The sequence below is a fragment of the Coregonus lavaretus genome, assembly GCF_964263955.1.
Source record: "Coregonus lavaretus genome assembly, contig: HAP1_SCAFFOLD_2146, whole genome shotgun sequence".
In the NCBI taxonomy this organism is placed as follows: Eukaryota; Metazoa; Chordata; class Actinopteri; order Salmoniformes; family Salmonidae; genus Coregonus; species Coregonus lavaretus.
The window spans coordinates 14,370-31,692 of record NW_028159433.1 but is presented as its reverse complement, the minus strand read 5'-3'; the positions used below and the strand labels follow the sequence as shown (position 1 = coordinate 31,692).

The 17,323-nt window shown below is 49.9% G+C and overlaps 1 protein-coding gene across 1 annotated transcript in view; it reads left to right on the top strand.

Moving 5' to 3' along the window:
* The window catches only part of LOC311122853 (TBC1 domain family member 2B-like), a gene marked incomplete at its 3' end in the record, with an annotated part of 86,335 nt that overhangs the window by 54,901 nt on the left and 14,111 nt on the right, over nt 1-17,323 (top strand). Inside the window, exon 6 of the mRNA XM_084197168.1 lies at nt 11,792-12,352. Coding sequence (XP_084053294.1) covers nt 11,792-12,352 — 561 coding nt within the window. The remainder of the gene's footprint in view (nt 1-11,791; nt 12,353-17,323) is intronic.

Below are 17,323 nucleotides of genomic sequence, written 5' to 3'. Positions count from 1 at the left end.
CTCATTAGTGTAGCAGGTAGCAGCGTCCCCAGTAGTAACTAACTCATTAGGGTAGCAGGTAGCAGCGTCCCTAGTAGTAACTAACTCATTAGAGCAGGTAGCAGCGTCCCCAGTAGTAACTAACTCATTAGGGTAGCAGGTAGCAGCGTGCCCAGTAGTAACTAACTCATTAGGGTAGCAGGTAGCAGCGTCCCCAGTAGTAACTAAGTCATTAGGGTAGCAGGTAGCAGCGTGCCCAGTAGTAACTAACTCATTAGGGTAGCAGGTAGCAGCGTACCCAGTAGTAACTAACTCATTAGGGTAGCAGGTAGCAGCGTCCCCAGTAGTAACTAACTCATTAGGGTAGCAGATAGCAGCTTGCCCATTAGTAACTAACTCATTAGGGTAGCAGGTAGCAGCGTCCCCAGTAGTAACTAACTCATTAGGGTAGCAGGTAGCAGCGTCCCCAGTAGTAACTAACTCATTAGGGTAGCAGGTAGCAGCATGCCCAGTAGTAACTAACTCATTAGGGTAGAAGATTGCAGCGTCCCCAGTAGTAACTAACTCATTAGGGTAGCAGATAGCAGCGTCCCCAGTAGTAACTAACTCATTATGGTAGCAGTTAGAAGCGTGCCCATTAGTAATTAACTCATTAGGGTAGCAGGTAGCAGCGTCCCCAGTAGTAACTAACTCATTAGGGTAGCAGGTAGCAGCGTGCCCAGTAGTAACTAACTCATTAGGGTAGCAGGTAGCAGCGTCCCCAGTAGTAACTAACTCATTAGGGTAGCAGGTAGCAGCGTCCCCAGTAGTAACTAACTCATTAGGGTAGCAGATAGCAGCGTCCCCAGTAGTAACTAACTCATTAGGGTAGCAGGTAGCAGCGTCCCCAGTAGTAACTAACTCATTAGGGTAGCAGGTAGCAGCGTCCCCAGTAGTAACTAACTCATTAGGGTAGCAGGTAGCAGCGTCCCCAGTAGTAACTAACTCATTAGGGTAGCAGGTAGCAGCGTGCCCAGTAGTAACTAACTCATTAGGGTAGCAGGTAGCAGCGTCCCCAGTAGTAACTAACTCATTAGGGTAGCAGGTAGCAGCATCCCCAGTAGTAACTAACTCATTAGGGTAGCAGGTAGCAGCGTCCCCAGTAATAACTAACTCATTAGGGTAGCAGGTAGCAGCGTGCCCAGTAGTAACTAACTCATTAGAGCAGGTAGCAGCGTCCCCAGTAGTAACTAACTCATTAGGGTAGCAGGTAGCAGCGTCCCCAGTAGTAACTAACTCATTAGGGTAGCAGGTAGCAGCGTCCCCAGTAGTAACTAACTCATTAGGGTAGCAGATAGCAGCGTCCCCAGTAGTAACTAACTCATTAGGGTAGCAGATAGCAGCGTCCCCAGTAGTAACTAACTCATTAGGGTAGCAGGTAGCAGCGTCCCCAGTAATAACTAACTCATTAGGGTAGTAGGTAGCAGCGTGCCCAGTAGTAACTAACTCATTAGGGTAGCAGGTAGCAGCGTGCCCTGTAGTAACTAACTCATTAGGGTAGCAGGTAGCAGCGTCCCCAGTAGTAACTAACTCATTAGGGTAGCAGGTAGCAGCATCCCCAGTAGTAACTAACTCATTAGGGTAGCAGGTAGCAGCGTCCCCAGTAATAACTAACTCATTAGGGTAGCAGGTAGCAGCGTGCCCAGTAGTAACTAACTCATTAGAGCAGGTAGCAGCGTCCCCAGTAGTAACTAACTCATTAGGGTAGCAGGTAGCAGCGTCCCCAGTAATAACTAACTCATTAGGGTAGCAGGTAGCAGCGTCCCCAGTAGTAACTAACTCATTAGGGTAGCAGATAGCAGCGTCCCCAGTAGTAACTAACTCATTAGGGTAGCAGGTAGCAGCGTGCCCAGTAGTAACTAACTCATTAGGGTAGCAGGTAGCAGCGTCCCCAGTAGTAACTAACTCATTAGGGTAGCAGATAGCAGCGTCCCCAGTAGTAACTAACTCATTAGGGTAGCAGGTAGCAGCGTCCCCAGTAGTAACTAACTCATTAGGGTAGCAGATAGCAGCGTCCCCAGTAGTAACTAACTCATTAGGGTAGCAGATAGCAGCGTCCCCAGTAGTAACTAACTCATTAGGGTAGCAGGTAGCAGCGTCCCCAGTAGTAACTAACTCATTAGGGTAGCAGGTAGAAGCGTCCCTAGTAGTAACTAACTCATTAGAGCAGGTAGCAGCGTCCCCAGTAGTAACTAACTCATTAGGGTAGCAGGTAGCAGCGTCCCCAGTAGTAACTAACTCATTAGGGTAGCAGATAGCAGCGTCCCCAGTAGTAACTAACTCATTAGGGTAGCAGGTAGCAGCGTGCCCAGTAGTAACTAACTCATTAGGGTAGCAGGTAGCAGCGTCCCCAGTAGTAACTAACTCATTAGGGTAGCAGATAGCAGCGTCCCCAGTAGTAACTAACTCATTAGGGTAGCAGGTAGCAGCGTCCCCAGTAGTAACTAACTCATTAGGGTAGCAGATAGCAGCGTCCCCAGTAGTAACTAACTCATTAGGGTAGCAGGTAGCAGCATCCCCAGTAGTAACTAACTCATTAGGGTAGCAGGTAGCAGCGTCCCCAGTAGTAACTAACTCATTAGGGTAGCAGGTAGCAGCGTCCCCAGTAGTAACTAACTCATTAGGGTAGAAGATTGCAGCGTCCCCAGTAGTAACTAACTCATTAGGGTAGCAGATAGCAGCGTCCCCAGTAGTAACTAACTCATTAGGGTAGCAGGTAGCAGCGTCCCCAGTAGTAACTAACTCATTAGGGTAGCAGGTAGCAGCGTCCCCAGTAGTAACTAACTCATTAGGGTAGCAGATAGCAGCGTCTCCAGTAGTAACTAACTCATTAGGGTAGCAGGTAGCAGCGTCCCCAGTAGTAACTAACTCATTAGGGTAGCAGGTAGCAGCGTCCCCAGTAGTAACTAACTCATTAGGGTAGCAGGTAGCAGCGTCCCCAGTAGTAACTAACTCATTAGGGTAGCAGGTAGCAGCGTGCCCAGTAGTAACTAACTCATTAGGGTAGCAGGTAGCAGCGTGCCCAGTAGTAACTAACTCATTAGAGCAGGTAGCAGCGTCCCCAGTAGTAACTAACTCATTAGGGTAGCAGGTAGCAGCATCCCCAGTAGTAACTAACTCATTAGGGTAGCAGGTAGCAGCGTGCCCAGTAGTAACTAACTCATTAGGGTAGCAGATAGCAGCGTCCCCAGTAGTAACTAACTCATTAGGGTAGCAGATAGCAGCGTCCCCAGTAGTAACTAACTCATTAGGGTAGCAGGTAGCAGCGTCCCCAGTAGTAACTAACTCATTAGGGTAGCAGATAGCAGCGTCCCCAGTAGTAACTAACTCATTAGGGTAGCAGGTAGCAGCATCCCCAGTAGTAACTAACTCATTAGGGTAGCAGGTAGCAGCGTCCCCAGTAGTAACTAACTCATTAGGGTAGCAGGTAGCAGCATCCCCAGTAGTAACTAACTCATTAGGGTAGCAGGTAGCAGCGTCCCCAGTAATAACTAACTCATTAGGGTAGCAGGTAGCAGCGTGCCCAGTAGTAACTAACTCATTAGAGCAGGTAGCAGCGTCCCCAGTAGTAACTAACTCATTAGGGTAGCAGGTAGCAGCGTCCCCAGTAGTAACTAACTCATTAGGGTAGCAGGTAGCAGCGTCCCCAGTAGTAACTAACTCATTAGGGTAGCAGATAGCAGCGTCCCCAGTAGTAACTAACTCATTAGGGTAGCAGATAGCAGCGTCCCCAGTAGTAACTAACTCATTAGGGTAGCAGGTAGCAGCGTCCCCAGTAATAACTAACTCATTAGGGTAGTAGGTAGCAGCGTGCCCAGTAGTAACTAACTCATTAGGGTAGCAGGTAGCAGCGTGCCCTGTAGTAACTAACTCATTAGGGTAGCAGGTAGCAGCGTCCCCAGTAGTAACTAACTCATTAGGGTAGCAGGTAGCAGCATCCCCAGTAGTAACTAACTCATTAGGGTAGCAGGTAGCAGCGTCCCCAATAATAACTAACTCATTAGGGTAGCAGGTAGCAGCGTGCCCAGTAGTAACTAACTCATTAGAGCAGGTAGCAGCGTCCCCAGTAGTAACTAACTCATTAGGGTAGCAGGTAGCAGCGTCCCCAGTAGTAACTAACTCATTAGGGTAGCAGGTAGCAGCATCCCCAGTAGTAACTAACTCATTAGGGTAGCAGATAGCAGCGTCCCCAGTAGTAACTAACTCATTAGGGTAGCAGGTAGCAGCGTGCCCAGTAGTAACTAACTCATTAGGGTAGCAGGTAGCAGCGTCCCCAGTAGTAACTAACTCATTAGGGTAGCAGATAGCAGCGTCCCCAGTAGTAACTAACTCATTAGGGTAGCAGGTAGCAGCGTCCCCAGTAGTAACTAACTCATTAGGGTAGAAGATAGCAGCGTCCCCAGTAGTAACTAACTCATTAGGGTAGCAGATAGCAGCGTCCCCAGTAGTAACTAACTCATTAGGGTAGCAGGTAGCAGCGTCCCCAGTAGTAACTAACTCATTAGGGTAGCAGGTAGAAGCGTCCCTAGTAGTAACTAACTCATTAGAGCAGGTAGCAGCGTCCCCAGTAGTAACTAACTCATTAGGGTAGCAGGTAGCAGCGTCCCCAGTAGTAACTAACTCATTAGGGTAGCAGATAGCAGCGTCCCCAGTAGTAACTAACTCATTAGGGTAGCAGGTAGCAGCATGCCCAGTAGTAACTAACTCATTAGGGTAGAAGATTGCAGCGTCCCCAGTAGTAACTAACTCATTAGGGTAGCAGATAGCAGCGTCCCCAGTAGTAACTAACTCATTATGGTAGCAGGTAGAAGCGTGCCCAGTAGTAATTAACTCATTAGGGTAGCAGGTAGCAGCGTCCCCAGTAGTAACTAACTCATTAGGGTAGCAGGTAGCAGCGTGCCCAGTAGTAACTAACTCATTAGGGTAGCAGGTAGCAGCGTCCCCAGTAGTAACTAACTCATTAGGGTAGCAGGTAGCAGCGTCCCCAGTAGTAACTAACTCATTAGGGTAGCAGATAGCAGCGTCCCCAGTAGTAACTAACTCATTAGGGTAGCAGGTAGCAGCGTCCCCAGTAGTAACTAACTCATTAGGGTAGCAGGTAGCAGCGTCCCCAGTAGTAACTAACTCATTAGGGTAGCAGGTAGCAGCGTCCCCAGTAGTAACTAACTCATAAGGGTAGCAGGTAGCAGCGTGCCCAGTAGTAACTAACTCATTAGGGTAGCAGGTAGCAGCGTCCCCAGTAGTAACTAACTCATTAGGGTAGCAGGTAGCAGCATCCCCAGTAGTAACTAACTCATTAGGGTAGCAGGTAGCAGCGTCCCCAGTAATAACTAACTCATTAGGGTAGCAGGTAGCAGCGTGCCCAGTAGTAACTAACTCATTAGAGCAGGTAGCAGCGTCCCCAGTAGTAACTAACTCATTAGGGTAGCAGGTAGCAGCGTCCCCAGTAGTAACTAACTCATTAGGGTAGCAGGTAGCAGCGTCCCCAGTAGTAACTAACTCATTAGGGTAGCAGATAGCAGCGTCCCCAGTAGTAACTAACTCATTAGGGTAGCAGATAGCAGCGTCCCCATTAGTAACTAACTCATTAGGGTAGCAGGTAGCAGCGTCCCCAGTAATAACTAACTCATTAGGGTAGTAGGTAGCAGCGTGCCCAGTAGTAACTAACTCATTAGGGTAGCAGGTAGCAGCGTGCCCTGTAGTAACTAACTCATTAGGGTAGCAGGTAGCAGCGTGCCCAGTAGTAACTAACTCATTAGGGTAGCAGGTAGCAGCATCCCCAGTAGTAACTAACTCATTAGGGTAGCAGGTAGCAGCGTCCCCAGTAATAACTAACTCATTAGGGTAGCAGGTAGCAGCGTGCCCAGTAGTAACTAACTCATTAGAGCAGGTAGCAGCGTCCCCAGTAGTAACTAACTCATTAGGGTAGCAGGTAGCAGCGTCCCCAGTAGTAACTAACTCATTAGGGTAGCAGGTAGCAGCGTCCCCAGTAGTAACTAACTCATTAGGGTAGCAGATAGCAGCGTCCCCAGTAGTAACTAACTCATTAGGGTAGCAGGTAGCAGCGTGCCCAGTAGTAACTAACTCATTAGGGTAGCAGGTAGCAGCGTCCCCAGTAGTAACTAACTCATTAGGGTAGCAGATAGCAGCGTCCCCAGTAGTAACTAACTCATTAGGGTAGCAGGTAGCAGCGTCCCCAGTAGTAACTAACTCATTAGGGTAGCAGATAGCAGCGTCCCCAGTAGTAACTAACTCATTAGGGTAGCAGATAGCAGCGTCCCCAGTAGTAACTAACTCATTAGGGTAGCAGGTAGCAGCGTCCCCAGTAGTAACTAACTCATTAGGGTAGCAGGTAGAAGCGTCCCTAGTAGTAACTAACTCATTAGAGCAGGTAGCAGCGTCCCCAGTAGTAACTAACTCATTAGGGTAGCAGGTAGCAGCGTCCCCAGTAGTAACTAACTCATTAGGGTAGCAGATAGCAGCGTCCCCAGTAGTAACTAACTCATTAGGGTAGCAGGTAGCAGCGTGCCCAGTAGTAACTAACTCATTAGGGTAGCAGGTAGCAGCGTCCCCAGTAGTAACTAACTCATTAGGGTAGCAGATAGCAGCGTCCCCAGTAGTAACTAACTCATTAGGGTAGCAGGTAGCAGCGTCCCCAGTAGTAACTAACTCATTAGGGTAGCAGATAGCAGCGTCCCCAGTAGTAACTAACTCATTAGGGTAGCAGGTAGCAGCATCCCCAGTAGTAACTAACTCATTAGGGTAGCAGGTAGCAGCGTCCCCAGTAGTAACTAACTCATTAGGGTAGCAGGTAGCAGCGTCCCCAGTAGTAACTAACTCATTAGGGTAGCAGATAGCAGCGTCCCCAGTAGTAACTAACTCATTAGGGTAGCAGGTAGCAGCGTCCCCAGTAGTAACTAACTCATTAGGGTAGCAGGTAGCAGCGTCCCTAGTAGTAACTAACTCATTAGAGCAGGTAGCAGCGTCCCAAGTAGTAACTAACTCATTAGGGTAGCAGGTAGCAGCGTGCCCAGTAGTAACTAACTCATTAGGGTAGCAGGTAGCAGCGTCCCCAGTAGTAACTAACTCATTAGGGTAGCAGGTAGCAGCGTCCCCAGTAGTAACTAAGTCATTAGGGTAGCAGGTAGCAGCGTGCCCAGTAGTAACTAACTCATTAGGGTAGCAGGTAGCAGCGTCCCCAGTAGTAACTAACTCATTAGGGTAGCAGGTAGCAGCGTCCCCAGTAGTAACTAACTCATTAGGGTAGCAGATAGCAGCTTGCCCATTAGTAACTAACTCATTAGGGTAGCAGGTAGCAGCGTCCCCAGTAGTAACTAACTCATTAGGGTAGCAGGTAGCAGCGTCCCCAGTAGTAACTAACTCATTAGGGTAGCAGGTAGCAGTGTCCCCAGTAGTAACTAACTCATTAGGGTAGCAGGTAGCAGCGTGCCCAGTAGTAACTAACTCATTAGGGTAGCAGTTAGCAGCGTCCCCAGTAGTAACTAACTCATTAGGGTAGCAGGTAGCAGCATGCCCAGTAGTAACTAACTCATTAGGGTAGAAGATTGCAGCGTCCCCAGTAGTAACTAACTCATTAGGGTAGCAGATAGCAGCGTCCCCAGTAGTAACTAACTCATTAGGGTAGCAGGTAGCAGCATCCCCAGTAGTAACTAACTCATTAGGGTAGCAGGTAGCAGCGTCCCCAGTAGTAACTAACTCATTAGGGTAGCAGGTAGCAGCGTGCCCAGTAGTAACTAACTCATTAGGGTAGCAGGTAGCAGCGTCCCCAGTAGTAACTAACTCATTAGGGTAGCAGGTAGCAGCGTCCCCAGTAGTAACTAACTCATTAGGCTAGCAGGTAGCAGCATGCCCAGTAGTAACTAACTCATTAGGGTAGAAGATTGCAGCGTCCCCAGTAGTAACTAACTCATTAGGGTAGCAGATAGCAGCGTCCCCAGTAGTAACTAACTCATTAGGGTAGCAGGTAGCAGCGTCCCCAGTAGTAACTAACTCATTAGGGTAGCAGGTAGCAGCGTCCCCAGTAGTAACTAACTCATTAGGGTAGCAGATAGCAGCGTCCCCAGTAGTAACTAACTCATTAGGGTAGCAGGTAGCAGCGTCCCCAGTAGTAACTAACTCATTAGGGTAGCAGGTAGCAGCGTCCCCAGTAGTAACTAACTCATTAGGGTAGCAGGTAGCAGCGTCCCCAGTAGTAACTAACTCATTAGGGTAGCAGATAGCAGCGTGCCCAGTAGTAACTAACTCATTAGAGCAGGTAGCAGCGTCCCCAGTAGTAACTAACTCATTAGGGTAGCAGGTAGCAGCGTCCCCAGTAGTAACTAACTCATTAGGGTAGCAGGTAGCAGCGTCCCCAGTAGTAACTAACTCATTAGGGTAGCAGATAGCAGCGTCCCCAGTAGTAACTAACTCATTAGGGTAGCAGGTAGCAGCGTCCCCAGTAGTAACTAACTCATTAGGGTAGCAGGTAGCAGCGTCCCCAGTAGTAACTAACTCATTAGGGTAGCAGATAGCAGCGTCCCCAGTAGTAACTAACTCATTAGGGTAGCAGGTAGCAGCATCCCCAGTAGTAACTAACTCATTAGGGTAGCAGGTAGCAGCGTGCCCAGTAGTAACTAACTCATTAGGGTAGCAGATAGCAGCGTCCCCAGTAGTAACTAACTCATTAGGGTAGCAGGTAGCAGCGTCCCCAGTAGTAACTAACTCATTAGGGTAGCAGGTAGAAGCGTCCCCAGTAGTAACTAACTCATTAGGGTAGCAGGTAGCAGCGTCCCCAGTAGTAACTAACTCATTAGGGTAGCAGTTAGCAGCGTCCCCAGTAGTAACTAACTCATTAGGGTAGCAGGTAGCAGCGTCCCCAGTAGTAACTAACTCATTAGAGCAGGTAGCAGCGTCCCCAGTAGTAACTAACTCATTAGGGTAGCAGGTAGCAGCGTGCCCAGTAGTAACTAACTCATTAGTGTAGCAGGTAGCAGCGTGCCCAGTAGTAACTAACTCATTAGGGAAGCAGATAGCAGCGTCCCCAGTAGTAACTAACTCATTAGGGTAGCAGGTAGCAGCGTCCCAGTAGTAACTAACTCATTAGGGTAGCAGGTAGCAGCGTGCCCAGTAGTAACTAACTCATTAGGGAAGCAGATAGCAGCGTCCCCAGTAGTAACTAACTCATTAGGGAAGCAGATAGCAGCGTCCCCAGTAGTAACTAACTCATTAGGGTAGCAGATAGCAGCGTCCCCAGTAGTAACTAACTCATTAGGGTAGCAGGTAGCAGCGTGCCCAGTAGTAACTAACTCATTAGAGCAGGTAGCAGCGTCCCCAGTAGTAACTAACTCATTAGGGTAGCAGGTAGCAGCGTCCCCAGTAGTAACTAACTCATTAGAGCAGGTAGCAGCGTCCCCAGTAATAACTAACTCATTAGGGTAGCAGGTAGCAGCGTGCCCAGTAGTAACTAACTCATTAGGGTAGCAGATAGCAGCTTGCCCAGTAGTAACTAACTCATTAGGGTAGCAGGTAGCAGTGTCCCCAGTAGTAACTAACTCATTAGGGTAGCAGATAGCAGTGTCCCCAGTAGTAACTAACTCATTAGGGTAGCAGATAGCAGCGTCCCCAGTAGTAACTAACTCATTAGGGTAGCAAGTAGCAGCGTCCCCAGTAGTAACTAACTCATTAGGGTAGCAGGTAGCAGCGTCCCCAGTAGTAACTAACTCATTAGGGTAGCAGGTAGCAGCGTCCCCAGTAGTAACTAACTCATTAGGGTAGCAGATAGCAGCGTCCCCAGTAGTAACTAACTCATTAGAGCAGGTAGCAGCGTCCCCAGTAGTAACTATCTCATTAGGGTAGCAGGTAGCAGCGTCCCCAGTAGTAACTAACTCATTAGAGCAGGTAGCAGCGTCCCCAGTAGTAACTAACTCATTAGGGTAGCAGGTAGCAGCATCCCCAGTAGTAACTAACTCATTAGGGTAGCAGGTAGCAGCGTCCCCAGTAGTAACTAACTCATTAGGGTAGCAGATAGCAGCGTGCCCAGTAGTAACTAACTCATTAGGGTAGCAGGTAGCAGCGTCCCCAGTAGTAACTAACTCATTAGGGTAGGAGATAGCAGCGTCCCCAGTAGTAACTAACTCATTAGGGTAGGAGATAGCAGCGTCCCCAGTAGTAACTAACTCATTAGGGTAGCAGGTAGCAGCGTCCCCAGTAGTAACTAACTCATTAGGGTAGCAGATAGCAGTGTCCCCAGTAGTAACTAACTCATTAGGGTAGCAGGTAGCAGCGTCCCCAGTAGTAACTAACTCATTAGGGTAGCAGATAGCAGCGTCCCCAGTAGTAACTAACTCATTAGGGTAGCAGATAGCAGCGTCCCCAGTAGTAACTAACTCATTAGGGTAGCAGGTAGCAGCGTCCCCAGTAGTAACTAACTCATTAGGGTAGCAGATAGCAGCGTCCCCAGTAGTAACTAACTCATTAGGGTAGCAGGTAGCAGCGTCCCCAGTAGTAACTAACTCATTAGGGTAGCAGATAGCAGCGTCCCCAGTAGTAACTAACTCATTAGGGTAGCAGGTAGCAGCGTCCCTAGTAGTAACTAACTCATTAGAGCAGGTAGCAGCGTCCCCAGTAGTAACTAACTCATTAGGGTAGCAGGTAGCAGCGTGCCCAGTAGTAACTAACTCATTAGGGTAGCAGGTAGCAGCGTGCCCAGTAGTAATTAACTCATTAGAGCAGGTAGCAGCGTGCCCAGTAGTAACTAACTCATTAGGGTAGCAGATAGCAGCGTCCCCAGTAGTAACTAACTCATTAGGGTAGCAGGTAGCAGCGTCCCCAGTAGTAACTAACTCATTAGGGTAGCAGGTAGCAGCGTCCCCAGTAGTAACTAACTCATTAGGGTAGCAGATAGCAGCGTCCCCAGTAGTAACTAACTCATTAGGGTAGCAGGTAGCAGCGTCCCCAGTAGTAACTAACTCATTAGGGTAGCAGATAGCAGCATCCCCAGTAGTAACTAACTCATTAGGGTAGCAGATAGCAGCGTCCCCAGTAGTAACTAACTCATTAGAGCAGGTAGCAGCGTCCCCAGTAGTAACTAACTCATTAGGGTAGCAGGTAGCAGCGTCCCCAGTAGTAACTAACTCATTAGGGTAGCAGGTAGCAGCGTCCCCAGTAGTAACTAACTCATTAGGGTAGCAGGTAGCAGCGTCCCCAGTAGTAACTAACTCATTAGGGTAGTAGGTAGCAGCGTGCCCAGTAGTAACTAACTCATTAGGGTAGCAGGTAGCAGCGTCCCCAGTAGTAACTAACTCATTAGGGTAGCAGGTAGCAGCGTCCCCAGTAGTAACTAACTCATTAGGGTAGCAGGTAGCAGCGTCCCCATTAGTAACTAACTCATTAGAGCAGGTAGCCTAGCGGTTAGAGCATTGAACCAGTCCCTGAGCCAACCAGGTGAATAATCTGTGCCCTTTAAGTATGGCACTTATCCTTATATTCTCTTTATAAGTGTCTCTGGATAAGTGTCTGCTAAATGAGTAACATGTAAATGTAATATATTGCATTCAGCAGACGCCTTTTATGCAAAGTTACTTAGAGTCATGCGTGCATACATTTTTTCATATGGTTGGCCCTGGAAATTGAACTCACAATGCTGGCATTGCAAGCACCATGCTCTACCAACTGAGCCGTACAGGACAACCCATGGGCAGTGTGTGATGACAGTCTGAGCCGTACAGGACAACCCATGGGCAGTGTGTGATGACCGTCTTCTCTCCTCCGTCAGGAGCTGGTGAGACTGCTTCAGCAGACCTTGAGGAGCACCCAGAGGGAGATACGACCAGCGCCACCAGCCCCAGTATTAACCCCAGTACCTGGACCTGTCCCAGTCCAAGCCCCAGTATTAACCCCAGGACCTGTCCCAGTCCCAGCCCCAGTATTAACCCCAGGACCTGTCCCAGTCCCAGCCCCAGTATTAACCCCAGTACCTGCCTCACCTCCAGCTTCACCTCCAGCCTTAGGACCAGGAGCTGCCCCAGCCCCAGGGTTCCCCCAGATGGAGGCCCTCCTCCTGGAGAGGGATGGCCAGGTGCAGGCCCCAGCCTCAGGACTAACCCCAGCTCCAGCCCCAGGGTTCCCCCAGATGGAGGCCCTCCTCCTGGAGAGGGATGGCCAGGTGCAGGCCCCAGCCTCAGGACTAACCCCAGCTCCAGCCCCAGGGTTCCCCCAGATGGAGGCCCTCCTCCGGGAGAGGGATGGCCAGGTGCAGGCCCTGTGTGGCCAAATGGAGCGTCTAGCCCTGGAGAAGGAGTCTCTACAGAGGGAGCTGAAAGGACTGAAGGTCAAGGTAGGAGGATACGGTTTTTTGTTCTTCTTCTTCTTGTTCTTCTTCTTGTATGATTTTATATTTTTCAAACATAACAAAACATACAACATCACACAAACATCAACTACCTCACACCTGCCCAGTCAGTTAGAATACCTCATGATAAGCTCCAGACAACACTATCTACCAAGAGAGTTTTCAACTATATTCCTCGTAGCTGTCTATTTACCACCACAAACCGATGCTGACACTAAGATTGCGCTCAACAAGGCGGCGCTCCTAGTGGCCGGTGACTTTAATGCAGGAAAACTGTAATCCTTTTTACCTCATTTCTACCAGCATGTTAAACAGTGCATGTGCAACTAGAGTAAAAAATAAATAAAAAATCTAGATCACCTTTACTCCACACACAGAGACGCATACAAAGCTCTCCCTCGCCCTCAATTTGGCAAATCTGACCATAACTCTAACCTCCTGATTCCTGCTTACAAGCAAAAACTCAAACAGGAAGTACCAGTGACTTGGTCAATACGGAAGTGGTCTAATGAAGAGGATGCTAAGCTACAGGACTGTTTTGCTATCAGAGACTGGAATATGTTCTGGGATTCATCCAATGGCATTGAGGAGTTTACCACATCAGTCACCGGCTTCATTAATAAGTGCATCGATGACGTCGTCCCCATAGTGACCGTACGTACATACCCAAACCAGAAGCCATGGATTACAGGCAACATACGCACTGAGCTAAAGGCTAGAGCTGCCACTTTCAAGGAGTGGGACGCTTATAAGAAATCCCGCTATGCCCTCCGACGAACCATCAAACAGGCAAAGCATCAATAAAGGACTAAGATTAAATCCTACTACAGTGGCTCTGATGCTCGTTGGATGTGGCAGGGCTTGCAAACTATCACAGATTACACAGGGAAACCCAGCCACGAGCTGTCCAGTGACGCAAGCCTACCAGACGAGCTAAATACCTTCTATGCTCGCTTCGAGACAAGCAAAACTGAACCATGCATCATGAGAGCACCAGCTGTTCCAGAAGACTGTGTGATCATGCTCTCTGTAGCCGATGTGAGTAAGACCTTTAAACGGGTTAACATTCAAGGCTGCAGGGCAAAACGGATTACCAGGACATGTACTCAGAGCATGCGCTGACCAGCTGGCAAGTGTCTTCACTGACATTTTCAATGTATGCTGATGATTCAATGATGATGATTCAACCATATATGCATCAGCAACCACAGCTAATGAAGTCACTGAAACCCTTAACAAAGAGTTGCAGTCTGCTTTGGTATGGGTGGCCACTAATAAACTGGTCCTGAACATCTCTAAAACTAAGAGCATTGTATTTGGTACAAATCATTCCCTAAGTTCTAGACCTCAGCTGAATCTGGTAATGAACAAGTTGAGGAGACTAAATTACTTGGTGTTACCTTATATTGTAAACTGTCATGTCGGTCAAAACATATACAGTGCATTCGGAAAGTATTCAGACCCCTTGACTTTTTCCACATTTTGTTAGGTTACAGCCTTATTCTAAAATTGATTAAAGTGTTTTTTTCCCGCTCATCAATCTACAAACAATACCCCATAATGACAAAGCAAAAACTGTTTTTTAGAAATGTTTGCAAATATATTGAAAATATAAAACGGTAATATCACATTTTATATAAGTATTCAGACCCTTTACTCAGTACTTTGTTGAAGCACCTTTGGCAGTGATTACAGCCTTGAGTCTTCTTGGGTATGACGCTACAAGCTTGGCACACCTGTATTTGGGGAGTTTCTCCCATTCTTCTCTGCAGATCCTTTCAAGCTCTGTCAGGTTGGATGGGGATTGTCGCTGCACAGCTATTTTCAGGTCTCTCCAGAGATGTACAATCGGGTTCAATTCCGGGCTCTATGTGACACTCTGGCTCCATGGACTTTGATTGTTGAGCCAGGGTTGTTCATTTTCATTATTTGGGGTGTATTTCTATGTTGGTAGTTCTGTTGTGTGTATTTCTAGGTTTGCCTTTCTGTTGGGTTCATGTCTAGGTTTGGTCTATGACTCCCAATCGGAGGTAACGAGTGTCAGCTGTCGGCTCGTTATCTCTGATTGGGAGCCATATTTATCTGTATGTTTTCTTGTGGGAGTTGTGGGTTTTTGTTCCGTTTTCGGTCTGTGTACCGTGGACTTCATTGAGTCGTCTTTTGTTTTGGATTTTGGTTACTTTGCTAAATAAAGTCATGTTTCTTGGACACGTTGCGCCTTGGTCATACTTGGACGACATAGACGACCGTGACAGAAAAACCCACCACAAAAAGACCAAGCAGCGTGTCAAGCGGCAACAGGACCTACCTACACAGGATTTATGGACTCCCATAAAGGATTCATGGACATGGGAGGAGATTCTGGATGGTGAGGGGCCTTGGGATCAACCGGGAGAATATCGCCGTCCTCGTGAAGAGCGGGAGGCAGCTAAAGCCGAGAGGCGGCGATATGAGGAGGCAGCACGGAGGCAAGGCTGGAAGCCCGAGAGTACTACCCAAAAATTTCTTGGGGGGGGGCTAGAAGGGAGTGTGGCGAAGTCAGGTAGGAGACCTGCGCCTACTCCCTGGACTGACCGTGGAGAGCGAGAGTACGGGCAGACACCGTGTTACGCAGTAGAGCGCATGGTGTCTCCTGTACGCAGGCATAGCCCGGTTCGGTACATTCCGGCTCCACGTATCGGCCGGGCTAGACTGAGCATTGAGCCAGATGTCATGAGGCCGGCCCCACGCATCCGGTCACCAGTGCGTCTCCTCGGGCCGGCTTACATGGCACCAGCCTTACGCATGGTGTCCCCGGTTCGCCTACATAGCCCGGTGCGGGTTATTCCACCTCCCTGTACTGGTCAGGCGACGGGGAGCATACAACCAGGTAAGGTTGGTCAGGCTCAGTGCTCAAGGGAGCCAGTACGCCTGCACGGTCCGGTATTTCCGGCACCACCTCCTGTCTCCAGTCCAGTACCACCAGTGCCTACACCACGCACTAAGCCTCCTGTGTGTTCCCCGAGTCCTGTGCGTCCTGTTCCTGCTTCCCGCACTAGCCCTGAGATGCGTGTCCTCAGCCCGGTACCTCCAGTTCCGGCACCACGCATCAGGCCTACGGTGCGTCCCCAGGGTCCAGTATGCCCTGTTCCTGCTCCCCGCACTAGCCCTGAGATGCGTGTCCTCAGCCCGGTACCTCCAGTTCCGGCACCACGCATCAGGCCTACAGTGCGTCTCAGCCGGCCAGAGTCTGCCGTCTGCCCAACGGCGCCTGAACTGCCCGTCTGCCCAACGGCGCCTGAACTGCCCGTCTGCCCAACGGCGCCTGAACTGCCCGTCTGCCCAACGGCGCCTGAACTGCCCGTCTGCCCTATGGCGCCTGAACTGCCCGTCTGCCAAGCGTTGCATAAGCCGCCCGTCTGTACTGAGCCTGCAAAGCCGCCCGTCTGCCATGAGCCTTCAGAGCCGTCCGCCAGACCGGAGCCGCTAGAGCCTTCCGCCAGACCGGAGCCGCTAGAGCCTTTCGCCAGACAGGAGCAGCCAGAGCCTTCCGCCAGACAGGATCAGCCAGAGCCTTCCGCCAGACAGGATCAGCCAGAGCCTTCCGCCAGACAGGATCAGCCAGAGCCTTCCGCCAGACAGGATCAGCCAGAGCCTTCCGCCAGACAGGATCAGCCAGAGCCGTCCGCCAGACAGGATCAGCCTGAGCCTTCCGCCAGCCATGAGCAGCCAGATCCGTCAGCCAGCCATGAGCAGCCAGATCCGTCAGCCAGCCATGAGCCGTCCAGCCAGGATCCGCCAGAGCCGTCCAGCCAGGATCCGCCAGAGCCGTCCAGCCAGGATCCGCCAGAGCCGTCCAGCCCGGATCCGCCAGCCAGCCAGGATCCGCCAGAGCCAGCCAGCCAGGATCCGCCATTCAGTCCGGAGCTGCCTCTCAGTCCGGTGCTGCCCCTTAGTCAGGTACTGTCCCTTAGCCCGGTGCTGCCCCTTAGTCCGGTGCTGCCCCTTAGCCCGGTGCTGCCCCTTATCCCGGTGCTGCCCCTTATCCCGGTGCTGCCCCTTAGTCCGGTGCTGCCCCTTAGTCCGGTGTTGCCCCTTAGTCCAGGTGGGGTTAGTTGGAGGGTGGTCATTGGGAGGAGGCTACTGAAGCAGGTTGTGACTGTGGTGGGGTGGGGATCACGACCGGGGCCAGAGCCGCCACCGTGGACAGACGCCCACCCAGACCCTCCCCTAGTCCTTATGTTGGTGCGCCCGGGGTTCGCACCTTTAGGGGGGGGTACTGTGACACTCTGGCTCCATGGACTTTGATTGTTGAGCCAGGGTTGTTCATTTTCATTATTTGGGGTGTATTTCTATGTTGGTAGTTCTGTTGTGTGTATTTCTAGGTTTGCCTTTCTGTTGGGTTCATGTCTAGGTTTGGTCTATGACTCCCAATCGGAGGTAACGAGTGTCAGCTGTCGGCTCGTTATCTCTGATTGGGAGCCATATTTATCTGTATGTTTTCTTGTGGGAGTTGTGGGTTTTTGTTCCGTTTTCGGTCTGTGTACCGTGGACTTCATTGAGTCGTCTTTTGTTTTGGATTTTGGTTACTTTGCTAAATAAAGTCATGTTTCTTGGACACGTTGCGCCTTGGTCATACTTGGACGACATAGACGACCGTGACACTCTAGCTGGGCCACTCAAGGACATACATAAACTTGTCCCGAAGCCCCTCCTGCGTTGTCTTGGCTGTGTGCTTAGGGTTGTTGTCCTGTTGGAAGGTGAACCTTCGCCCCAGTCTGAGGTCCTGAACGCTCTGGAGTAGGTTTTCATCAAGGATCTCTCTGTACTTTGCTCCGTTCATCTTTCCCTCGATCCTGACTAGTCTCCCAGTCCCTGCCTCTGAAAAACATCCCCACAGCATGATGCTGCCACCACTATGCTTCACCTTAGGGATGGTGCCAGGTTTCCTCCAGACGTGATGCTTGGCATTCAGGA